The 26,965-nt window shown below is 33.0% G+C and overlaps 1 protein-coding gene across 1 annotated transcript in view; it reads left to right on the top strand.

Annotated features, from left to right (window-relative positions):
- The window catches only part of CDH9 (cadherin 9), a 140,641-nt gene extending 118,206 nt beyond the window's left edge, over positions 1-22,435 (top strand). Inside the window, exons 7-13 of the mRNA XM_040262498.1 lie at positions 137-390; positions 14,540-14,676; positions 15,136-15,257; positions 15,679-15,690; positions 16,897-17,014; positions 17,103-17,354; positions 21,503-22,435. Of these exons, the coding sequence (XP_040118432.1) occupies positions 137-390; positions 14,540-14,676; positions 15,136-15,257; positions 15,679-15,690; positions 16,897-17,014; positions 17,103-17,354; positions 21,503-21,990 (1,383 nt within the window). The 3' untranslated portion in view covers positions 21,991-22,435. The remainder of the gene's footprint in view (positions 1-136; positions 391-14,539; positions 14,677-15,135; positions 15,258-15,678; positions 15,691-16,896; positions 17,015-17,102; positions 17,355-21,502) is intronic.
- The last annotated feature ends 4,530 nt before the right edge of the window (positions 22,436-26,965 follow it).

The following is a 26,965-nucleotide window of genomic DNA, read 5'->3' as shown; positions in this document are numbered from 1 at the left end:
ACGAAAAAATAATTGGGAAACTTATTTAATCAAAATTACTGGAACTACTGGAAGGGTGTTTATTACATTTTGATATTTTCTCTGCTTGTTATGTCTGCTATGTTATACTAATTTTTCTTACTTCATTTCACTTTAGAGTTTAGATTTTGAAAACAAGATGCTGTACACTTTAAAAGTGGATGCAAGTAACACTCATCCTGATCCACGATTCTTACACCTGGGACCTTTCAAAGACACAGCTGTGGTTAAAATATCTGTGGAAGATATAGATGAGCCTCCTGTGTTCAGTAAAATCTTTTATTTGATAGAAGTAGATGAAGATGTAAAGGAAGGCAGCATTATTGGACAGGTGACAGCATATGACCCAGATGCCATGAACAATTTAATAAAGTAAGTGTTTTGAGAAAACCTAAGTTTGAAGATACATAACAATCACTCACTATTTACAAGTTGTGTGGAAAAAATGTACAATATGTGATCAAGTACAGGAATAAGACCAAATGCTTCCATAACAAAGACTCAGCTGTGCTGCCTTTTAAGTGCTCTGTATATATTGATTCCTTTGACTCATCACACTTTGGGCTTCCCTGGTGGCTCAGATGGTAAAGAATCTGCCTGTAATACAGGATACTTGGGTTCGACCCCTGAGTTGAGAAGATCCCCTAGAGAAAGGCATGGCAACCCACTCCAGTATTCCTGCCTGGAGAATCTCCGTGGAGAGAGAAGCTGGCTGTCTACAGTCTATGGGGTCGCAGAGAGTCAGACACGACTGAGCAACTAAACACACACATCACACTTAACAAGGCAGCTCCTATTATTTTATCTTTCTGCAGATGATAAGACTATAGTACTGAGCATTTAAATAACATGCCAAAATATTAGTCACTGGAAAAGCTGGTTTGAGGTTCAAGCTATCTGTCTCCTGTGTCCATATTTTAATCCATTAGTTATTGAAGTAATCCTTATCTCACTGTCCTTCTTAGATAAATCATAGTTCAGATAATAAGAGATCTAAATAAAATTTTCTAGAAAAATGTTCTTCTAGAAAAGTTATTAAGAGATACCTGGAAAATTGATGAAATAACTTTGAAATTGGTCCCTAGGCACATTTTACATTAAAATTTTTGGGAAACAAAGCATCAACTATATTCTACTAATAACATGCAAGATTGGTAAAGACAGTAGTGATATTTGAGAACAGTGAAACTATTAAAAATTAATATTATTTGTGCAGAATAGTGTAATAATTTCTCAAAGTTTGAAGATTGCATTAACCATTTCAAAGCTTTCAAATGTTCCATAAATTATGCTTAAGTCAAGTGTAGTGCAAATCACTCAGTCATGTCAAACTCTTTTTAATCCTGTGGAGTGTATAGCCTGCCAGGCTCCTCTACCTATGGAATTCTCTAGGCCAGTATACTGGAGTGGGTAACCGTTCCCTTCTCCAGAGGATCTTCCCAACTCAGGAATCGAACCCACATTGTGGGAGGATACTTCACCATCTGAGCCACCAGGGAAGCTCAAGTTATGCTTAAAAAAATATAAATGTAATTGTGATATAAATTGATAAATAGGATGGGTGTATGAAGATGGGTAGTTATGCTGATGAAGACAAAGAAGACTAAAGGAACAAATACTATATTGTTTGTTAATGTGTGACTAGAATAATAAAATACCTAAAATTATACTTCACTTAAAATTTTATTTTATTATCCAACAAGTACTTACCATGGAGCAATGGGAACTATACTCAATATCTTGTAATAATCTATAATGGATGGGAATGTATAAGAAGAATATATATATTGACATGTAGTATAAACTGAGCTATTTTGCTGCTTACCAGAAACGAATACCACATTGTAAAATGAACTACATTGATACAATTTTTAAGTTTTAATATTAATTAAATATGTATTGGAAGTGCTCAAATTTCCTACAATTCATGTCATATATCATACATAGAAAATCAATGAGAGTAACACTAAATATAGAAGCATTACATTTAGATGTAATAACTATTCATGTTAATTTACAAAGCAACATTTTTTTGCACTAAATATACACTGAGTTTAATTTGTTAGTTAATTAATATACTTTTAAAATGAAACAATTCATGAAATTTTAATCTGTGCTTAGTACTTAGAGTTTAGCTTGAACCATTTGGCTAGTTTTAGGTTAATTACAAAAGAATTTATGTAACTTTCTCTTTTAAGTAAATGTTCAGGTTCAAATCATATATTTGTATATTGTTCAACATTAATTTAAAAACATAATATCAATGGATGAAAGATTACTTGATACTTTTATATCATGTATAAAGAGTATTAATTTTACATTATCATGCTGTATAAAACAAAACTCTTAAAATGAAATAAGTAATCTAGTTTTCCAGTGGTCTAACCTATGTTCTAGCATGTTTACATCCAAAATTATGTTTATTTATTTTTTATTGAAATTGAGTGTGGCTGATTGGCTTTGGCATCTCTTATATGTGAATTTATTTTTTTAAGTAACAAAAGGAAGTTCAGAGTGTTTTTGTGTTCTTTGCAGTATTGAAATAGAAATAATTTACCATGTATATAAAAACACATAAGGGGAAAAATTGCATAAGGGACTGTAGATACCAATAGCTATAAATGCTCAATAAATATCTATTCTTGATAGATTTTGCAGTTTCCAAAAACATAGTAGTCAGTGTTGGATGTCCCTTCATTTAGACCTAGTATTTGTGATACCAAATATTTATGCTTAAAATTCCACATTTATGTTTTTAAAAGTCATTGATTTTACCTTTTGTCAGTTAACAACACCCACTGTTAGAAAGTTTTAGATAAGTGACAGGATATTGACTGTTTTAGATTAAGAACAATTTATTGCCCTACTTGGAAAAGACTCTGATGCTGGGAGGGACTAGGGGCAGGAGAAGAAGGGGACGACAGAGGAGGAGATGGCTGGATGGCATCACTGACTCGATGCACGTGAGTTTGAGTGAACTCCAGGAGTTGGTGATTGACAGGGAGGCCTGGCGTGCTGAGATTCATGGGGTCTCAAAGAGTCGGACATGATTGAGCGACTGAACTCAACTGCCCTACTACTGGGCATTCTGCAGTATAAAGGAGACAGCCTCTTAATAATTTTTTCTCTTTCATTTGGTATATCTTGCATATAGGGAATTCAATGAATGTTGATTAACTTGAGAAAGGCAAGTTGATTTTCCATGTTGCCAAGGATATTTATTTATTCAGGTAACATCAAGGATTTTATTAATTTTAATCATTTTAACACCCCTTTCTACACAAAGGTTTAAATCTTTTCATTGAATCAAGTGATAAGCAACAAAATGCTTTTCTACTCAAATGATGGCATCCAATTCATGATATGAGACTCAAATATTTTGTCTATCTTTTCCTCTATAAAGTAACTGTTATTTATTGTGCCCTTGCCATGAACTGGGAACTATCCAAAGTATCAGATTATTTAAATCTCATCACAATAGTATAAGGCAAGTACATCATTATCACCTATACTTTTTAAATAAACTATTTTATATTAGAGCATAGTTGATTAACAATAGTGTATTAATTCCAGGTGTATAACAAAGTGATTCAGTTATGCATATGTGCATGTGTGTGTGTGTGTGTGTGTTAGTCTCTCAGTCATGTCTGACTTTCTGTGACCCCATGGACTATATCCCACCAGGTTCCTCCTTTCATGGAATTCTCCAAGAATCCTGGAGTGGGTTGGCATTTCCTTCTCCAAGGGATCATCCCAACCCGGGGACCGAACTTGCCTCTCCAGTGTCTCATGCACTGCAAGTGATTCTTTCCTTCCTGAGCCATCAGAGAAGCTCACAGACCTAGAGAATAAATTTGTGGTTACTTGAGGGGAAGCGCAGGGGGAGAGATAGATCGGGAGTTCAGGATTGACATGTACATCTATATTATTAAAAATAAATAGAGATGCAAAGAGTTTAAGGAGCTTTACCAAGGACCCTATACAATTAACTAGCAGGCTGAGGATTCAAACTATTGTTGATCTGAATACACAGCCAATTCTTTAACTTATATATTCTGCTTTCTTGGCCTGATTTTTAGAAATAATTAACAAGGTTTCACATTCATAAACTAATATTACTAAATTCAGTAGTACATACCAGAGCCTCAATGATGAACTTGTACAAAAAGCAACACAGGGCTTTCTGTCCCTCAGAATTTGGTTTAGTTTTTCCTTGTCTTTTCCGTTGTCCATAATAAGGAATTTTTTTTCTTCTAGTTTTACTGAGGACTGTGTCGTGGGTTGTAACTTCTCTTTTTTCATTTCTAATTTTACTAACTTGGACCCACTCTCTCTTTTCTCAATGACTCTGGCTAAAAGTATATCAGTTTTGTTTATTTTTACAAAGACTTAATTCCTAGTTTTGTTGATCTTCCTATTGTTTCCTTGTTTGCTTGGTTTTTAGTGTCTATTTCATGTATTTTTGCTCCTTATAACTGCTTTTCTTCTACTAACTTTGGATTTTATTTTTTCTTAGTTCCTTTAGGTGTAAAATTAGGTTGTCTCTGAGATTCTTCTTGTTTACTGAGATAAGCTTGCATAGCTGTAAACTACCCTCTGGATCTGCTTTTACTGTGTCTCAAAGGTTTTGTATTGTTGTTTTAGTTTTAATTTGGTCCATTTGCATTTAAGGTAATTATTGATAGCTATGTACCTACAGTCACTTTATTAATGGTTTTGGGGTTGTTTTGTAGGGCTGTTTTGTTCCTTTCTTCTTCCTTTTCTCTTCTGCCTTCTGAATTTATGGTTGCCTTCAGTCTTTGTTTGGATTCCTTTCTCTTTTGCATGAATGTATCTGTTACGGATATTTGAGTGGTTCAAGATGGTGCTGTCCTCTTAGTATGCATTCAGAGTTATCTATTCCTTTAAAATTATATGTAATAGTTTAAAAAGGATAGGTTTTTATTCCTACAGTGTTTGGTAGAATTCAGCTATGAAGACATCTGTTCCTGAATTTTTGTTTGTTGGGAGTTATCATGAGGTTGTGGTTACCATGAGGTTTATATATATCAGTTCATACATACATATATATATATATGGATGAATTTTTATAGATTCATATATATATATGAATGTCAAGCTGCATATGTCTTAAGTTCAAACAGATTTTAACAGCCAGCACTGCATTTTTACTCCACAAATCTCCTCTACATTTAATGTTTTTGACATCATATTTTACCTTACTTTGTTTTATGTATCCCTTAACTACTTGTATATATGCATTATTTTACTACTTTGGTCTTTCAACCTTTCTACTAGTGTCATACATCATTGATTCACCACCTCTACTGTATAGTTGCCTTTGCAAATGAGATTTTTTTATACATTTCTAGCTCTGCTGTTCTTTAATTTTTTTTTTTTTTAAGTTGGTTTTATGGTTCTGAACTCTTTAGTTTTTGCTTGCCTATAAAAACCTTTGATGTCTCCATCAAATCTCAGTGAAATCTTGCCAGGGAGCATATTATCGCTTTTAGGTTTTTCCTCTCATTACTTTAAATATACTGTGTAGTATATTTAAAATACATAAATCTTCTGTCCTGTGTAGTAACTGTTGAAAGGTTGACTGATAGCCTATGGGCATTCCCTTATATATATCTGTTGCTTTTCCCTTCCAGCTTTTAATAACTTCTCTTTAGCTTTCTCATTTCATTACAATATGTCTTGGTGTGGTCCTCTTTGGGTTGGTCCTGTTTTGGACTCTGTGCTTCCTGGCCTAGATGCCTGTTTCCTTTCTCAGGTTAGGAAATTCTTCTGCTATCATCTCTTCAAATATGCTTTCTTTCTGTTTCTCTGTTTCTCTTCTTCTGCACCACAAAATATGAATCTTAATGTGTTTGATGTTGTACTAGAAGTCTTGCAAGTTTTCCTCCTTTATTTTCATCTTTTTTTTTTTTCCCTTTTTTCCTGTTTGTCTTCAGTGATTTCCACTACTCTGTCTTCCAGATTGCTGGTCCACTCCTCTGTATCACATAATCTGTTGATTCCTTCTGGTGTATTTTTTATCTCAGTTATTATACCTCATGCTTGTTTGCTGTTTGTTTTTTAATTGCTCTCTTTTCTTTGTTTCACCATTCCTATTTTCTGCCTTGTTTGGATTAATACTGTGCTTTATTTTGAGTTATTCAATATTTCCTTTTTTAATGGTACCATTCTTTTCTTGCTGGGTATAGAATTTTAGATTGAGGGTAGTTATTGCTTTTTTTCTAAATCCTAAAGTAAATATTTTGAAATGTCTTTATGTTTATTTTTGTCTTAACAACTTTGCTGTTTCTTAGGATGCATTTAAATTTTGTCAAAAGCTTTAAACTATTTGATTATGATGTGACTTTCTATAATGTGCTTCATATATTTTGTACTTGAAGTTTATTAAGCTTCTTGGATCTGTGAGTTTATGGCTTTTGTCAGACTTGGAAAACTTTTCAATCACTGTTTCTTCAATAATTTTGCCCTACCTTCCTCTCTTTCAGATCATTTAATTTTAATTATGTTAGGTCTCTTGAAAGTGCAACACAGCTCACTGGTGCTCTAATTTTTTAATCTCCCTCACCTTAGTCATTTTAAATAGTTCCTATTCATTTTTCTTTTAAAGTTTACTAATTCTTTTTTTTGTGTGTGTGCAATACCTAACTTGATTTAATCCTATTATAGGATGAGTTTCAACTCACAGACTGTAGTTTCTTTTCTAGAAGCTTTATGAAGGAGATATATATATGTGTGTGTGTGTGTATCCTTATTCTTTCATCTCTTTGTGACTGTACAGACTATTATCTACCAGACTCTTCTGTCATAGTATTCTCTGGACAAGAATATTGAGATGAGTTGCCATTTCCTTCTCCAAGTTAAATATTCAGAATACATTTAAAATAACTGTTAAAATACCATTGTCAGCTAATTCTGTCAACTGTGTAATATCCAGGTTAGTTTTAGTTGACAGATTTTTGTTTGCAGTCACATTTCCCATTCCATACTTATCTGTGATTTCTGATTGCACAAAAATATTGTGTTTATACTGTGTTTAGTGCGTGTCAGCTTTACATTTTTATAAATACTCTTGAACTGTATTCAGATGTGTGGCTAAGTTACTTGAAATAGCTTAAACCTTTTGGCTTTTTCTTCAGCAGCCCTTTGTCTGTAACTGGTTTTGCTCCATAAATCAGGTAAGACATTTCTGAGTAGTCCAGCAAAGCCCCATGAGTGATGAATTTTCCCCTTTGGCTGGTGGGAACTAGAATTATTTCCAGACACATGCCAGTTCAACTTTGCTCCCGCCAGACCTTGTAATTGGTTACATCTATGGAAGCCATAGATTTTACTTATTCTCATGTGTATTCTGACCAGTACTCAGCTGAAGAGTTGAGTGGGATTCTTTTCATATTTCTGTGGTTCTCTGTGAAGTTCTATCCCTTGAAGTCCTCTACCCAGAAAATTGTAACCCACATTAGTCTCCTTGGACCCTCAGAATCATCTCTTGAACTCAAGGGATTGACAGGCTCCCACCTGGGCTCCCACTTCCTGCATTATTACCTAGAAACCCTCCCATGCCAAAGCCACTTTTGAAGATTGCATCATTTCTTCCTCTTTGCCCAGGAATTACCCTCTCTGTCTCCTGATATCTAATACTTCAAAAATAATTGTTTCATATATTTCATCTGGCTTTTAGTGTGGAAACAGGTGGTAAATATAGTCCCTGTTATTTTATATGTGAGAACATTCATATCTTTTCAAGCTTTCAAGTTTTCAAGATTATATAATTATAGCCATTCATTTTAGAAAAATGTATTGCACAGATAATTTTACAGCAAATAAGATGTCTATAATTATCCCCTTAGTAGATACACCAGTGCTATTTATTCTACTTCCATCAAGTATTTCATCTTTCAAACAACTTATCAATCTCCTAATTATTTATTATTAAGTAGAACTCTTGTAATATTTATGGGTTTATATATTTTACTAATTGTAAATATTTGCTAATGCCATTACCTTTCTTAATAAACTTCTATTATCTATATATAGTATATATATATACATATATATGCAGCGAAGTGAGAGTCAGTCATGTCTGACTCATAGTGTGTGAGTCTATATCTCACACATTATATCTGATAATTTCCACATGATACAATTTCAGGAGAAAAAATGATTGGTCAAAGGCTGCTAGTAAAACTTGCAACTTTTTTATGATATATAAAAGTGGCTGATACATTTTAAAATTCTTAGCTCTACCAGAAATATTTCTACCAGGGTACTTATATCTTAAGTAAACAATGAGCAGTAGTTTTACCTGTAAAGTCTCAAGAATTGTGACAAAAGGAAAAAAAATATTTGGGGAACAAATGAACTTGAAATTATGCTTCTAAAATTATGCTGCCAAATCGGATAAAATATAGGACCATGCCTGAAAATGTAATATTAAACTCATCTTGTTAGCATAAAAATGTACATAAAAAACTTTAGATATTCAATTACAGTGTGAAAAGCAATCAGTAATTCAACCAGAAGACAACATTGTAATATTTGACTCTTTTGTTTGTCTGAATCCTTTAGAAGGATGACAGATCCCCAGAGCCTGAATAGGCTATGATAAACATCATGGAGAAAAATTTACCAGGGAAGTTTGGGAAGTAATTCTCACCCACCAGTAAATCTGTCCATGAAACATATTTTCTGAAATACAGCTGCCACTTGCAACATAAGATTCTGGTTACAATTAGCAACTATTGTCAACTCTGTGTCACTTCATTAGTTATTCTGGATTTACTAGTTTTAAGGTTGATTATAGCTTTACAGTTTCTGAAAGAGTATATTGTCTAATTTCACACTTATTTTATGCTCAACGTATTTAAAATTCAACAAATTTTAGAAGAAATCAGTTCTACAGCAGTCATGCAGAGAAGTACAAAACAAACTTGCTGGTGAGAAATTTAGTTATATCACAGTAAAGTACATGATTCCACAATAAACTGGAATAAGTGCCTTCATATATATTAGTATTTTCATAATATTTGATTTCATTACAGAAAGTAAAATACTGATAATTTCAAAATTATGTCACTGATATTTCCAAAACATGTTATGAATTATTTGTTCAAGCAGTATAGTCACATTCTCAAGGAAGGTTTCAATTTGTAGTTGGAAGACACATTTCTGGAAAGCAGTAGCTGAAAAAAATGATTAACAAACCCACAGCCTAAGTATATTGAATTAATGGAAGATATACCTGGGATACAGAAAAGAGAAAGGAATGCTATCCCTGACATATTTCTGCATATTACTGATTTGTTGATTTGTTCTGGTATCTGTAATTTAACTAACATTTTTGTAGTAGATGAAAATACAAGGACCTTCTATGTGTTTGCTTCTTTTTCTTTTTAAGAATCTTTTTTTTTTTTTTATGTTGGAGTATAGCTGATTAACAATGATGTATTAGTTTCAGGTGTAGAGAAGAGTGATGATATGCTTAGTCACTCAATTCTGTCTGACTCTTTGTAACTCCATGGGCTGTCACCTGCCAGACTCTTCTGTCCATGGGGATTCTTCATGCAAGAATACTGGAGTGGGTTGCTATACCCTCTTCTAGGAGATCTTCCCTACCCAGGGGGTGAACCCAGGTCTCCAGCATTGCAAGAGGATTCTTTATAGTCTGAGCCACCAGGGAAGTGCATTTTCTTCTACCTGTAAATATATCGAATCTTTTTCAAAGTTTCCCTTTTAGGTCATTACAGAACATAAACAGAATTCCTTGTGACAACAATAGGTCCTTATTGGTTATCTATTTATTTATTTTTAAACTTTTTATTTTATGTTGGGATATAGCTGATTAATAATGTGGTAGGTTCAGGTGAACAGCAAAAGGACTCAGCCATGCATATACATGTATGTGTTTGATCCTTAATTGTAGAACTTGGAAAACAAACAACAACAAAGAAAACAAGCTAGAACCAGGTTTTAGGTTCCACAGTCTCAGCTTTCTTGTGACCTTTTGACCTTGCTCTTTTTGCTACTTATATGATTGGCTCCTGTTTCTGCATAAGATATTCATTCAAAAAATCATGCCAATGATTTTTTAAACTTATTATTAAAAATTCAATATAAGGAGATCAATAAAAAAATTGTTTTATTAAACCATCTGCTGAGGCATAGAGATAGTTTTGTCTCTCATTAAATGTGTTTCAGCCTCCTTTTGATCATTTGTTGTAACCTGGTGTATTTATTATTAATAGGTAAACCAGAACATCCTATTCTGTGTTCAAAATAGAACATTGATTGCTAAATAAATGAAAATTATCTCTGGGCTTTGAAAAATGGCAAGATATAATTTACAATGGGGTAAACTTATAAATACACACCCAGAAGTTTGCAGTGTTAATATTTAAGTGAACTATTTATAAATAATCAAAGTGATTCTTCTTCATGAATTCTTAACTTGAAGACAGTACCTTTCAAGGCTGAACCTAAGAGTGGGGCAGCAAGAAACATGGACTTATTTTGATGCCACACAAGTGCCAAGTCAAAGCTAGATTTATATAATGTAAGAACTATTAATTATTCCACAATCACAGAAACTCTCACACAAATCTCTAGGGCAAGTAACAATGGGAACAAAGAAATTTTTGTTTCTTCTTGATCTCTGATGCAAATGATAGGAGGAAATCAGAGATCTATTCAGCAATAAGCAGATTATGGTTAGCTACTGAACGTTCCAATGATGGAGATAAAAATATAAAGGTGAATATTATGAACTGAGTTTCATTCAACACATAGATGTGATTGGGTTATGCTTTTTATTTACTTTCTTTGTGTTTCTTTTAGGATTGTTTGTATTGATAAGTAAAATTTGGTCCAAGTATTTTAGGAATAACATTTTTTTTTAATATTCCAGTAACTCTCAGGCTACATTAAGGGCTAAATTTTAGGAAAATTGAAACCTAAGATACAGAAAACACTGTATCTTGCTTCATTTAAACACTACTTAAGCAATAAAACACCTTCCCTAATGGCTCAACAGTAAAGAATCTGCCTGCAGAGCAGGAGACTCCAGTTGGATCCCTGGCTCTGGAAGATCCCCTGGAGGAGGAAATGGCAACTCACTCCAGTATTTTCCCCTGGGAAATCCCATGGATGGAAAAGCCTGGTGGGCTATAGACCGTGGGGTCACAAGAGTTGAACCTGACTTAGCAACTAAACCACAACAACCACCAAGGAATAAAAATTAAAAAGAAAAAATTTAATATGACTTTTAGTCTTGATTTTAATACAGTAATGTTTATTTAAAAAAAAAAAAAGAACTATCTCAGATCCTTTGCTGACAATGAATTCTTAGTTATAACACAACATAACTTTGGTCTCTAAGAAATGTAAATATAATATATATATATATACATGTATACATACACAGCTATGCAGAAAAATTACAATCATAATTATTGCAAACATGTCCTCAGTCGCTTCAGTCATGTTCAACTCTGTGATCCACACACAGACTGCAGCCTACCAGGCTCCTCTGTCCATGGAGTTTTCAAGCAATAATATTTGCATAGGTTGCCATTTCCTACTCCATTTGCAAAAATAATGGGACACTACCATTTCCATATAGCTCTACTGTCCATTGCACAACATGTCCAAAGGATAACAAGGAGGTAACTGACCTGGTTTCATATCTGGGAAGTGAAGTACAGAAAGAAATCTGAGAACAAGTATACAAAGCTTTTAGTTATTCTATCTTAAGATGAAATCCAATATATATACATTAATATGTATATGTCCACATGCCCAAATAGTCACTTTGAACTGTGTTTGTGGATTTGAAATAAATTTACAAAATTTACAAAATTTAGCAGAGAATAAATTACATAAGTACCATCACATACTATATAGTTAAAATTATTTTTGAAATCTGAATTTATTAATGGATCCCTTAAGTTAAGCATATTTCTTATAAAAGTAGACTGTTATATGTATTTTATTATAATAATCCAAATATAAAAACATAGCCTTTACATAAATCCATTTTCATTTAATATGTCAAAAATTACCATGTTTCACAATATTAAAAACATAAATATCTATTACTAATTTTTGTCAAAGTCAGTGCGCAATAATGGATATATTACAGAATCATAATGGGAGTTGTTGTTAATTCCCAAATTCACCAGATTAAAAGGGAGTTCATTTTGCTAAGTGTCTTTAATAGAAACCTAGAAAAATCAAGATGCCACTTGATGCTGATTAGTCTGTTATTTCTCTGCCATTGTTCTTCTCTTAGCTGTCCTTATTCTAACCAGTTTATCCCATGGTCTATAACCTTGTTATACAAAACCTTGTCAGTGGACTTACAACCTGGATTCACCTAAGCTTGTTAGAATTGCCGAATAACTGTTCGCAGGCTAGATCAGAATCTGTTCTACCAAGATTTCCATTAACATGTGAGTTGCAGTTAGGTTCTTACATTGCTCAATTAAACATTCAACAGCAGAAAGTTAAAATATGCAAAAATGGTAACTAGTACAGTCTAACATGGCCTGATGTAACTAAAGGATTTTCATGTAAGCTAGAATTTTACCTTTCTGCCTTCTTCTTCAACTTTTAAGGGTTCATAGGATTAATTTGTAGCTCAGACAGTAAAGAATCTGCCTGCAATGTGGGAGACCAGGGTTCAGTCCCTGGGTCAGGAAGATCCTCTGGAGAAGGGAATGACAATACACTTCAGTATACTTGCCTGAATTATTCCATGGACAGAGAAGCCTGGCAGGCTACAATCCATGGGGTCGCAAAGAGTCGGACTGAGTGACTAACACACACAAATAATCAAGTTTAATCTCCCATCTCAATGTCTTTAACCTTAATCACACCTGAAAAGTTACTTTTACCATGGAAAGTAAACCATGTACAGCTTCCAGGGATTAGGAGATAGACATCCATTGGAGGAAGGTGGGCATTATTTTGCCAGTCACTGAATAATATAAAGTTTAGATTGACATCTTACATACATACCTGATGAGAGAGTCATGTATTCTGTGGCCCTTTGTCAGTTCAGTTTTTATTTGAAGTAAGTCACCCTGCTTATTTAACTTATATGCAGAGTACATCATGAGAAACGCTAGGCTGGAAGAAGCACAAGCTGGAATCAAGATTGCTAGGAGAAATATCAATAACCTCAGATATGTAGATGACACAACCCTTATTGCAGAAAGTGAAGAGAAACTAAAAAGCCTTTTGATGAAAGTGAAAGAGGAGAGTGAAAAAGTTGGCTTAAAGCTCAACATTCTGAAAATGAAGATCATGGCATCTGGTTCCATCAGTTCATGGGAAATAGATGGGGAAACAGTGGAAACAGTGTCAGACTTTATTTTTTGGGGCTCCAAAATCACTGCAGATGGTGACTGCAGCCATGAAATTAAAAGACTCTTATTCCTTGGAAGAAAAGTTATGACCAACCTAGATAGCATATTGAAAAGCAGAGATGTTACTTTGCCAACAAAGGTCTGTCTAGTCAAGGCTATCATTTTTCCATTGGTCATGTATGGATGTGAGAGTCGGACTGTGAAGAAAGCTGAGCACTGAAGAATTGATGCTTTTGAACTGTGGTGTTGGAGAAGACTCTTGACAGTCCCTTGGACTACAAGGAAATCCAACCAGTCCATTCTGAAGGAGATCAGCCCTGGGATTTCTTTGGAGGGAATGATGCTGAAGCTGAAACTCCAGTACTTTGGCCACCTCATGCGAAGAGTTGACTCATTGGAAAAGACTCTGATGCTGGGAGGGATTGGGGACAGGAGGAGAAGGGGATGATGGAGGGTGAGATGGCTGGATGGCATCACTGACTCAATGGATGTGAGTCTGAGTGACCTCTGGGAGTTGGTGATGGACAGGGAGGCCTGGCGTGCTACAATTCATGGGGTCGCAAAGAGTCGGACATGACTGAGCAACTGAACTGAAGTGAACTGAACTGAACTGAAAAGGAGAGAGTGGAGGAGGACATTTGATTCAGCTGAAATAATCCTTGAAGAGAACCATTCAAGACCCATGTATTTTACAACAGCCTTTGCATATCCACTTATAAGGACTCTGTGAACACACATTTTCATGTGTTATTTGCAACTTAATTTCAATTTATCCAATGGAATTAATTCTATCAAATTTAATATAGCTCTTTAATATGTCTAAAGTACTACAATAGGTCTATGATAGGATAAATAAATCAAGTGGCTATTAGAACTCACTTAAAAGCTGCCACAAGGACACACAAATATCAATAATGACTCCGAAGTACACATAATCATAGAATAGTAATAATGAAGTCAGTCAAATGTATCAAATTGTCTAAATGAAAATTACACTAAATAAAAATTCAAGAAAATCATCAGTATTTCACTTGTCTCCTTTATCAGACCATTGTGTGAATTGCCTCTAACTTTATGAAATGGTAAATGAGCTGTAATCTTAAAACAGTGCCTAGAATGATGAGTCTCTTTCCTGCTAGGTACTCTGTTGATCGGCATACTGACATGGACCGGATTTTCAGTATTCACTCAGAAAATGGCTCTATTTTCACTTTGAAGCCTCTAGACAGAGAATCAACTCCTTGGCACAATATAACCGTCACAGCTACAGAAATAAGTAAGTTGGAAAAACATCCATCTGAGCACATTATTTTTCACCAAAGTCTTAAAATAATAGCATTAAATAAACTTTTTCCTGAGTGGGATGATTTTATTATTAGAACTGAGAGAAATTACTTAGAGTGTGTTGGATTTTTAACTTAATTTAAGGATTACCAAATATTCATTCATTTTAAACTTGGTTTTCTTTTACATCTTACTGTAGAATAAAACATGATCTAATCATAAAATAGTCTAAGAAAAGAATATCTTACAAATAATATTCACTCTCAATTATATTCTCCTCATTCTATCATGCTTTTCACTTGAACATGTAAGAAAGCTGAGATATACATCAGCAATCCAATCAAAAAGTGAATACCCTAGAAATGATGTGTTGCTAAGTTACAAATAGGGCAAACAATACCACTGCTACTCTGTAAATGAGACTAAAATCTTACACATGTTCTCACTGCAGATAACTCAAAACAAAGTAGCCACATTCCTGTCTTCATCAGAATTCTAGATATAAATGACCACGCTCCAGAATTGGCCATGTACTATGAAACATTTGTTTGTGAAAATGCAAAACCTGGGCAGGTAAGTTATTATAAACTAAAAAAAAAATTTTCCTCTTCACCAAGGCAAATGACATTGCATTAATTTACTCGGGTTTTGTTTTTTTCATGAAAACTATTGTCAGTTCACCTTGCCGGTTCTTTATCTCCCATACCAAACAACTCACAATCATCTTAAAAATATGAATTTTAAAATATTTTATATAATCTATGATATAATATGAAAGTTATAATATATGCTTTAATTTATATACCAGGTACATAATAGATATCACATATATAAAAAGTTCCTACCTGGATTCATAATTATATTGGTAGTGATATATAATCATGAATGGGATGAAAATATATTATTAAATAAAACATGAAGAAAATAAAATTGAGCTGTGTTAATATAAAGGAAATCATAATAATTTCTTACTGATTACATTTGCCACTTTCAGTTGCTCAATCAGGTCATTTTGGTTTGAGATTAGTTATATTTTGTCTGTTTTAAGCTTTAATATTAGTGACATAAAAAAAGATTGTAGAAGAGTTACAAGGTCATCTTATAAAGCAATATTTGAGACATCACTAAAGTAATTTTAGGAAAATGCTGAATATGTTCACTTTTTACACTAATATAGTATTTTATCACTGAGCCCCCTGGTATGGACTTAGAGAATACACAATAACCACAATGAAGGATACATTAAACTACTGCAAAACTCTACTAATTCTTCATCAGAATGTTGAACTGTGATAGCTGGAAGTGGTGAAACTATTTGTTTTTGTAGAAGAGGATTTGAAAGTAACGGTAATTAAATGACTGTGATTACAAATCACACAGATGGCAGACCCAGGACTGGAAAACAGGCACCCCAATGTGTGGCTTTGTATTTTATCTACGATAAAGTGCTCACTTAGCATTTCACTGCCCAACCTGTCATTTGCTGTTCCATCTCCCCACTGTGGCACACCTCTGACCTACAGGGAGCACAGCTGAGAGGTGCTATAATTTCTCAAATTCAACAATGTATTACAAAACTTTAGAAGGCTTTATTCATATATTCTTCTAAATTTAGCAGTTACCATTAAAAAGAAGAGCAAACGTTTTGAATAACTGTGCAATCTCATTGTAATTATGGCACCCCAAAGCTTAAAAATCTTCTGCTTTCTGGTATTATATGATATACTGCTCATTTTTCCAAAACTATATTTATAGTTTCCTTAATCTCTAGGTGTGGTTGTGATAACCACTTTAAAAAAATCCATCTGTTATGTTATTTGCTTTTGAAACAATCATTGTCTAGTGGAGGCAAGATGTTGCTAACTAGTTCATAATGAAATGGACTGGAAGTATATATTAACAAGTCAAAAGGCAAAAGATATCGACTTGACCTAATTTTGGATTTCTTTTCTTGGATACAATAGTGGCCAGGAAGCAGACAATGATTCATAGAGGTGCTCTGCAAACTGAGACTTGATTGACATTTTTACTCCTCATTAAATAAGTTACATTAGACAGAGATATAAAACATGCTGGAAATTTTTCTCAAAATGGATTTTTTTTTGGTTTAGTTTTAGTGATATATTTAAAGCCCAAATGCTGATTTTAAATGTCTTCTAATAACAAGAGTTACTTTTTGTGCTATATTTAATTGATTTTTCTTCCGTTTTAGTTGATTCAAACTGTCAGTGTCATGGACAAAGATGATCCTCCCCGAGGCCACAAATTCTTTTTTGAACCAGTTCCAGAATTCCCCCTCAATCCAAACTTCACCATTGTAGACAATAAAGGTACAGAGCATTTTTAAAGACAAATATTATGAAACATTAAGAGTCAACATTTAAAAGACTGATCTGACTTTTCTTTTTTTTTTAACAGATAATACAGCAGGAATCATGACTCGAAAAGATGGGTACAGCCGCAACAAAATGAGCACATATTTGCTGCCAATTTTAATTTTTGACAATGATTATCCGATTCAAAGCAGCACTGGCACACTCACCATTCGTGTGTGTGCTTGTGATAATCAAGGAAACATGCAGTCCTGCAATGCCGAAGCCTTGGTCCTCTCTGCTGGCCTGAGCACTGGAGCTCTCATTGCTATTCTTCTCTGTGTCATCATACTGCTTGGTAAGTATGCCCCAGAGTGATATGCCCCTGAGATATACTCATTCAATTCAAGGAATTCTCTTCTTCATTATCCAATGATTGTGGACTGAAAAACACTCTTTATAGCTAAAGAGGGAGAATTTGAGCTTGTTATTAAAATAGTTCTTCCAATTAAAAAAAATGAACTTTTGATGAAGGATAGTTCTAGCTTACCAGAGACCAAAAAAGGATATAATAAATACTTTAAAGTACATTTTATATATGTATAGAGTTTAGTGTGAACTAATATGGTCACATTTCAAAGGGTATTTCATTTAGTAATTGATTAAATTTTTATGTCAACTCTATAAGATAAATACTTTCATTTTTGTACAGAAAGTTAGATAACTTACACAGTCACTCATTCAGAAAGTATTCTAACTATCATTCAAACCCAGGTTATTCTTTGTTAGAATTCACCTTTCTAACCATTGTCCTCAAAACAAAAGACTATTTTACAAATACTATTCCTAATATTACCACGTATTTCACATATGGAATTAACCAGCACATTTAAGTTGTCACAATAATATAGACATTTTTTCATAAAATTTTTACACGTAGTTTCAATCCACCAAAGAAAATGTTTAAGTTCATTTTTTAAAATATTATTATGACATTGTGGCCATACCTAGTTCAGCAATATTTTCTAAATCAAGTCATGCTTCCAATTGCAAATGCTTTATTTGAGTATGCCCTAACAGGACAACAATTTAATTCAATTAAATGGTTGTTCCACTGTAAAACATTCCCCCTAAACTTGTCTCCATCAAATACTCATCCAAAATGAATCCTTAGGGCAGGAGCACTAGCCAAATTTATGTTCCAATGCTCATATGTGTTGGCTCCTTTTCACTGCAAATCCCTTCAACCTATCTGGATGAAATCCCTTTGGCCAGATATTCTTGCAGGACTTCAGCAGGGAACTGATTCAAGTGAGGGGAAAACATTTGTCCCAGTTATGATGGTCCAACTATTTAGAAAAACAATTTATCAGAGTGATTTTGAACATACACACTACTACCATCAGCAGCAGCAGTCTGCGTGTCCATGTGCTGTTAGAAATTTGAACTCCTCTGTAAAATATTTTTGTATCCCTATGAAGATTAAATTTTGGCTTACCCTTTCAGATAAGTGCTACTGATATGCTGTTTTATTTGCTAAAATAGTTCTATTTCTCTAATTTAGTACAAGATTGAAATATGTATATTTTGAGTTTTTTTTTAATTTCAATGTTAATATAATACATACACACAAAAAGACATGTATATGAGAGAATAATATTCAACTGCCAAAATAAGTTTAGATATCATAACACTATTCAACTAAATCTCTATGCAGAAATTCTAGAAGGCTCTTTTCTTCAGAAAAGTTTGCCATCTTTCTGACCTGGGCAATATGGAGGGCATACATTTCTTATATTTTACCTTTCAATTATTATCTAACATGGAATTATTTTCTATTATTTTAGTCAGAATGTGTTCTAATTCATAAGGTTTTATTATAAAGTTTCTTAAGCACTCTTGCTATTATTTCAAGCCTTTATACTAATGGCTGCACATAGTTGCTATATTTCTGTAGTTAGGAGAGTTGGCTCTGCAAGGCGGTGATATAACAAGGACCATGATATTTTAGGCCTATCCTTTCATAGTTTGAAGAAATGTAGTTATTCGTTTATATCCATGACACAAGGCAGGGGTTAAAACCTAGGGCAGGACTTCTTAACCCCTTTGGTTCCTTGAACACCTTTGGTAGTGAAAATGAAACTTATGAATCATTTTAGAATAATAATTTAAACATTAAATAAAACATGTAATACAAAAGGAAATATACTTATCCAAATTAAACAAAACGGAAAGCAAAATATACCTATATATGCTTTGTTTTAGTGCAAGTCTAATGATCATTTGTGATATGTCCTAACACAAAGTATCTATGATTTTTATTAGTTTGATAGTCACTATACTTACCATCACTACAATTTATGCTGATATTTATGACAGGAAGTGCTACATTCAGTTTACAAATTAGTAAAAATAATGATGCATTTTTTTTCTGTTCCTTATCCTAGCTTCTCTGAATTGCATTCACATACCCCAGATTAATAACCTCAGTTGGGAAAAGAAGCAGGTAATTTTGACCTGGCAAAGGAGAAAATACTCAGAGCAGATTCTAAAGACCGTTTGTGAAAATGCATAAACATTACCTAAGAAACCCTTAAAGCAATTTGACGATACAGTTGTCGTGTTACACATATAGAGAATTTATAGATTAGTTTGGGCTCCCCAGGTTGTGCTAGTGGTAGAGAACTCATCTGCCAATCCAGGAGATGTAAGAGATGTGGGTTCAATCCCCAGGTCAGGAAGATCCTCTGGAGGAGGGCAGGGCAACCCACTCCCATATTCTTGCCTGGAGAATCCCAGACAGAGGACCTTGGTAGGCTTCAGTCTATAGGGTTGAAAAGAGTTGGATATGATGGAGTGACTGAGTACATATATGTAAATTAATTCATTCAATATTAAACTTGGAAAGAACCCTCTTTTTCTAATTCATAGTTTACTAGATTGGTGGATTTCAGACCTATATTGGATTTAATTTACATGCTCATCCTATAATAGGAGAGAGTAAAGATATGTCTCATTTTTAATGGATAGTTTTTTATGTGTCCAGCAAGACTCTGAATATAGTTCAACACCAAAGCCTGCTTGGTGCAGGTGAGTAAAGATATTTCTAATGATATTTTGTATTCTTTCTACCAATTAGTAGAAGCTGAGGAAAGTGCATTGGTCAATATAACAATACCATTGGACAGGCCTTAAGGTTAGTTATAGGGGCATCAGGGCCAAGGTGAAGTGCAGTCTCAATGAAAATTAGTTTCTATAATCTCAAAACAAAGATTGAAAAAAATGAAAGATAGAATTTGAGCCAACACTTTTCTTATTTTTCAGTGAAACATAAGTAATACCAAAAAAACTTTAACTTTCCTAAAGTAAGAAAAAATTTGCTTTTATTTCTCCCCAGTAATATATAAGTATGCTTTGAAAATTTTTCTTTATATAATTTTAACTTTTCTTATGTATAAAATTATGGATTTGGTCCATTTTCAATGGAAAACATACTTTGTTGAAAATCAAATAGTCGTTCTTACATTTTAAAATGTAATTTTTAGTTTATAAATGTATTTATCTTGCAAATATTTGTTGTCAAATATATGCATAATAGTTTAAATTTCACTAGTATAAAAGAAATAAGGCACATCATATATGGGGAGGGTTCATAGCATATGCAGAGGGACCACAATTAACATATCAGCCTCAAAGCTTGAATACAACTGTATAAGTCAAGAAAGTCCTTAGAAACAAGATAATTTCTGTAAGATGAATAAAAGGTAGGGATGAGTTTAAGTTTGAATTTAATATTGTAGCATATAGAATTACATTTCAGATTTTAAGCAGGCTTTCAAGACCAGGTCAATAACGGGAATGGATGAAACCACGATATATGTATGTATGTGTGCATACATATCTATAATGTGTATATACATATGTCTATGCAATACACATGACACATATTTACGTGTCATATTTGCATGTACATACATACACATGACACACATGCATATAAGGCATTTATGTGTATATATGCATAAATTTGAATGTTTTGCATATATCCACTTGAGTCATTAAGAAAACATAAAATTTGTGCTCAATTTCTCTTGTAAAAATAACGATTGTAGTTTTAGAATTTTAATATTTTGAGACAAATGTGCATTAAGGAACAGTGAGATATTATATACTCATTTGGCTAAATGAATTAGCCATAATTAAAATTATTCAATGCCTGAGCTCTTCAGAAGACTGAGTCTCAAAAGCAAGTAAAAGACACTGTATTATCTGCTTTTTTTTGTTTTGTTTTGTTTTATCAATATAGCACATCCAGTTTTTGGCTTAAATCATGCTGTATTTGCACAGGGTAGTTAGTCTTTATATCCAAGTGAATTTAACACCTCTTTTACCACATCAAGGTCACAAAGATAAGAGTGTGCTGTATTTAAGCCAGAATTATTGAAACTCACCATTTCCTCTTTGTCTCTTTGTTGTATTTTTGTTGTTGTTGTTGTTTGTTAATAGTTTTAGTTGTGCTTTTTGCTGCATTGAAGAGGCAAAGAAAAAAGGAACCTCTGATAATTTCAAAAGATGATGTCCGGGACAACATCGTGACCTATAACGATGAAGGCGGTGGGGAAGAAGATACCCAAGCTTTTGACATCGGCACTTTAAGGAATCCAGAGGCAAGAGAAGATAGTAAACTTAGAAGGGATGTAATGCCTGAAACAATTTTTCAGATAAGGAGGACTGTACCTCTGTGGGAAAATATTGACGTACAAGATTTTATCCATCGAAGACTAAAAGAAAACGACTCAGATCCAAGTGCACCTCCTTATGATTCACTGGCAACTTATGCCTATGAAGGGAATGATTCCATAGCAGATTCCCTCAGTTCTTTGGAATCTCTTACAGCAGATTGCAACCAAGATTATGATTACCTCAGCGACTGGGGGCCTCGTTTTAAAAAACTTGCTGATATGTATGGGGGTGATGATAGTGACCGAGATTGAGTATGGTATGACTTCATGGATGTCGATGGAAGTACTCTCTTTGCTACTAGATGGAGTGGCCTGCATTCTCTTCCTTGGAGGAAATTTTAAAAAGTCAAAATTACAAACAATACGTAGGTGTTGTCTTAGTAAGAGTTTGCTTAATCAGTAAGTTTCTGTGAATGAATATGAATGACATAGATTTTAAAAAGTAATAATAACCAGTTCACCCTCTTTGCCTAACAATCTCTGAAGGAAAGTATATCACATCAATAATCAATAAAATATACATGAAAGGCTTTTTGTGCCTTTTCTTAGATATAAAAACTTTATAAATAATGTTTTCTTAACTGACTTGCAGTCACCTTTACTATTAAATGAAACATTGTGCAACTGCTTTGTAAATTAATATAAAAAATATATCCCTAAAGAAATAGGAATGACTATTACTGCCATATTTATTTAGTTGAAGAATGTCTTTGTGTTAATTCATTCATATTTTTATAAATGTATATTTATATTTTTGTATTTTTATGAAATAAAATAATATTTATAAAAATAAATTTCATTTTATTTGATTTCTATTAGAACTTCTGATATTGCTTTTAACAGTTTTTAAACATCTTTAAAAGTAAAACATGATTTACTCAGGGAAAAAGCAGCTAAATTGTTGCATGTAATTTGGAACTAGAATATCATGGGACTATTAAAAACTTTGGTACAAATTGTGATTTTCTGCTTCCAGCTCTCATATATAGACAAGTGTTTATCTAGCCACTGATGTCTACCCATTGATTAGAATGTGAGACAGGAATATAAAATATTATAAATTATCTGTGAATAATTAACTAAATTTTTATAAAATTCTTTCTTATGGGATCAACCAGTGAATTTTATCTGAGAGTAAAGTATGTGTCAGTAATGTGTTGATGCTAAAAAAATCTAAACCTTTCTTCAACAATAGTATATTTCTCAGAATGAGAAATTACAGTTCTGACTTTCCTTTTTAAGATTAGATAATTCATGGAATATATTAATTATATGGGTAATATTTCAATGTGTATTAATAAATTATTGGAATTTTTTGGCTGATAATTTTTTTGAGGAGGTTGGAAGCCATTGTATTTGAGGAAATCTTAAAAACGAGTGACATGTAGATTGGAGATAAGAAAAGTAATGTAAAATTTTGCTAATAATTGGGATTGTCCAGAAAACAGAATACGGACACCCTAAGACATGGGAAACAGAGAGGGAAAAATTGTGTGTAATAATCATTTGCAAATTTTGAAAGACTGCAATACAAAAAACTTGTCCTAGTTTAGGCTGGAGAATAAAACCTAAACTAAAAGAACCTTCACGAGGAGATTACATGATACCATTTCTGTGTCATGAATTTCCCTTTTATTTCTTTTGTATTACTCCTTTGAAAAGCAAATGTCATGCATAGGGTGTTTCCTAGGTGGAATTTATATAAAAGTTTGGCTTTGACTAGTCTTTTACCAAGTCTTTTAAAATAGCTAACACTTACCGAATTATAAACAGACCCTTATGTATTGTATTATGTTACTATATTGGAAAATATTTAAAGACAAAGACCATTTCAATAACTTTACCACAATAGCTAACACATATTAAAATATTTAATTTAATGCTAAGAAAACACAAATATACTGGGTCTTTAAACAATACGTGAAAATTTTCTTATTGGAATTGCCCAGAAAACAGAAAACTTGTAGTTCAGAAAGTATTAGTTTTCACTTAAAAATAATTCCTTTCCCTATTGCTAGAGATTTTCCAGCATAAATCAGACAAATATTTGAGGAGGATTATATAAGTGGTTTAAGGTAGTCAGAAAAAATGCATTTGATATCTATTAATACCTCATAATCACTTTATTCTATAATCACAAGAGGGATAAGTGACAATAAGCAAACACATTCTAAGGAGAGCCATAATTACAGTATGAGTAACATCTGCTTCAAAGAGAAGAGATTATGTGAGATCAGAACTAGAGGAATAGGCAGTTACATTCGCTGCCTGGTTTTACATGCTATAAATACTAAGAACACCACAATAAACCAAGCTTCAGTTGTGATCTATAATTGCTGTGAGAAAACCATAATAATAATAGAAAAGACATATTAAATTTTTAAGCTCTATTATAAATAATTGTTAATTTGACTACATTTTCAGCAATTAAATAATGAATTTAGTTTTAGGGTTCTTCATTTCCTTGATCTGAAAATCACTGATAAATTACTGGAGTCTTTATGACAGAGCTACAAATGTCACATTTTAAATAGATATATGATTGTGCCTGCTATAAATTGGAGGGTCAGATTCAATCAAAGAAATTACCAGGTCTGTGTAATACTAATTCTTACCACAATTTTCCAGTAATCCTTAAAATTCCTACAGTGTAACTAATGCCTTTGAGAGTCAGATCAGATTTTATAATTTCCAAACTGACAAGTAAAAAATTTTCTAAGTTCTATAGGAAAATATCGATAATATTTACCCTATTGAATTTGGTTAATTTGATTTCACTAAATGCACACATTAAACTTGATAATATTAGTTTCCATTACTTGATTCTCTTGGACGGTGGAGTTGGTATTATTTGAAGAAAATTAACACAACGTGTGCTTACTTTTCAAACAAAATAAATTAATTGCTTACTCTTGAGGTAGAATTAAATTAAAATCCATTTGAATATCCATTTTCCAAATATAAAGCTTAATCATTGTTCAATAATTTTCAGAAAAATATAATATCTGTCTATATTCATATTTTTCATTGAGGGGAGCCCATCTACATTGTTAGAACTTTAACATAATCTGAATGCTTTCACATTCAATCCTGTTATCTGACAAAGGAAATAGATTCCAATGGCTTAAAATCAAACTTAGTAAAGAAAATATCATTAACAACAAAAACAAGCTAATAAATAAGAAAAAAAAAAAAAGTAACAGTATCTTACCTTAGTCAGGGTTGAAATGGTCCCAGTCGATTATTCCTTTTATTCTGGATAAAGTACCACAATTGGCTCCCAAGTTTCTTCTTTATTTGGGGTTTTCTTTTCTAATTCTTACTCTTTTCTTTCTTTCTAACTCTGTATTTAGGAGTAATCCAAGCCGGAACCTTTTTTCCCCTCTATTTAAATGTTGATATCCTTATCTACAGATAAAATACATATCTCTATCTTGATATAGATGTATCAATAATCACAAATATAAATGGAAAATTTCCAAATTTCCACTTATTTTAATTCTTCTTTTATAATCCAAATATATATATATAAAGCTATTGTAAATTTCCACTTGTGCATTTAATTAAGTGAGATATGTCCAGATTTTAACTTACAGTTTCCACTCCTAATCTGTCCTATTTTTTACTTCTTTTATGTAGGTTGATGGCAATTGATCCATCTACTTGCCCAGGCCAAAACCTTATAGTGATACTTCATCCCTCTCATTCATATTCAATATTTTAGAAAATCCTATTGAATATATCTTCAAATTTACTTAAAATATAATGACTTTTCATCACACTTCCTGATATAATCCTGGTATAAAAGTCTTACCTTTTAGACACAATGGACATGAGTTTGAGCAAACTCTGGGAAATACTGAAGGAAAAGGAAGACTGATATCTTGAAGTTAATGGGGTCACAAAGAGTCAGACACGACTGAACGACTGAACAACAACAAGAAAAGTTTTACCTAGACTACTGTCATATGCTTCTAAGTGGTTTTGCTCCTGCCATCTACTTTGAATGTCAAAATGGATTACATTTCTTTTTACTTTTGCTTATTTGTTTCAATTAGGTAAGTGTGAGCATCTCATCTCTTGATTCAAAATTTATCAACTGCTCTTCAAAGTGAGAATCAGTCCTCCCAAATGATATATCATTTGAGAACCATGTTATCTCTTTGATCTTATTCTTCTCTATTTCCCTAATTCATGTCACTTTAGTTATTCTGGGCTTCTTGTTATGCCTTAAAAAATGCTAAGCTCTTTCCCTTTGAACTGATTGATCACTCTTTTAGAACAATCTTTCCCCAGATATAGATGAAGTTAAGAGAGTAACTTCCATTAAGTGGTCAGATGCCACTTTCTAGATGAGGACTATATTAAACAATCTCAAACCGGGGTCTCCTGCATTGAAGGCAGATTCTTCACTGACTGAGCTATGAGGGAAGCCCTTATTAAATAATCTATTAGTATTTAAAACTGCAGTCCTTCTAACCCATTTCTTCTTTCTACACTTATGTTAACGTTAACATTTTCTCAGCAAATGCTATCATTCAACATTATACACAATTTTTTTGTCATCTAATTGTTGTCTGCTCATTTCCATTAGAATTATTTTTTGGTTCATAGCATGTAAGACAAGGAGAGACTGAAGAAAGAGGCAAGCAAGTCCAGATTAATAGGTGGCAGCTTTAATAACCAAGGGATCTTACGTATGAGATCTCCCTTTGCAGTTGTAAGATAAGTAAATCTCCTCACTCTCCCACCAAAATCGTAGACATTTCTATAGAAGACTTACCTGGGTCTAGTCATATATTCACTCCAGATGGTATCAAATCTTACTCTCTCAAAGCTGTGTTTTTAAGACAGCATCTTGGTGTGGGATGGTGAGTGGAAGGTGCTTTCCAAGGGTGGAGAATATATGTAGAGCCTCCAGTTGCCCGGCCCCAGTGTGCAGGTCAACCAGCAGTCACATCCTCTTGATAACCTCCTCTAGCAATGACTGGTACCTTTGGGTAACAAAGGTATTTCATATATTATATTCAATAAAATATCCCATGTGTCTAGATTAGTGTCTTATACTTTGTTGAAAAGCAGCAAATATTTTACAAATGGGGAATGTCAGACTCAGTATTTAGATGTGATAGCTAATTTCATAAAATTATATAAATGCATAAAATATTAAAATAAAACAAATGTAAACAAAAATGATTATACTCAAATTTATGACAGTGTGGGAGGG

Source organism: Oryx dammah, unplaced genomic scaffold, assembly GCF_014754425.2.
Source record: "Oryx dammah isolate SB20612 unplaced genomic scaffold, SCBI_Odam_1.1 HiC_scaffold_20, whole genome shotgun sequence".
In the NCBI taxonomy this organism is placed as follows: domain Eukaryota; kingdom Metazoa; phylum Chordata; class Mammalia; order Artiodactyla; family Bovidae; genus Oryx; species Oryx dammah.
The sequence above is the reverse complement of the archived record's forward strand: the minus strand, read 5'-3'. Positions and strand labels throughout refer to the sequence as shown.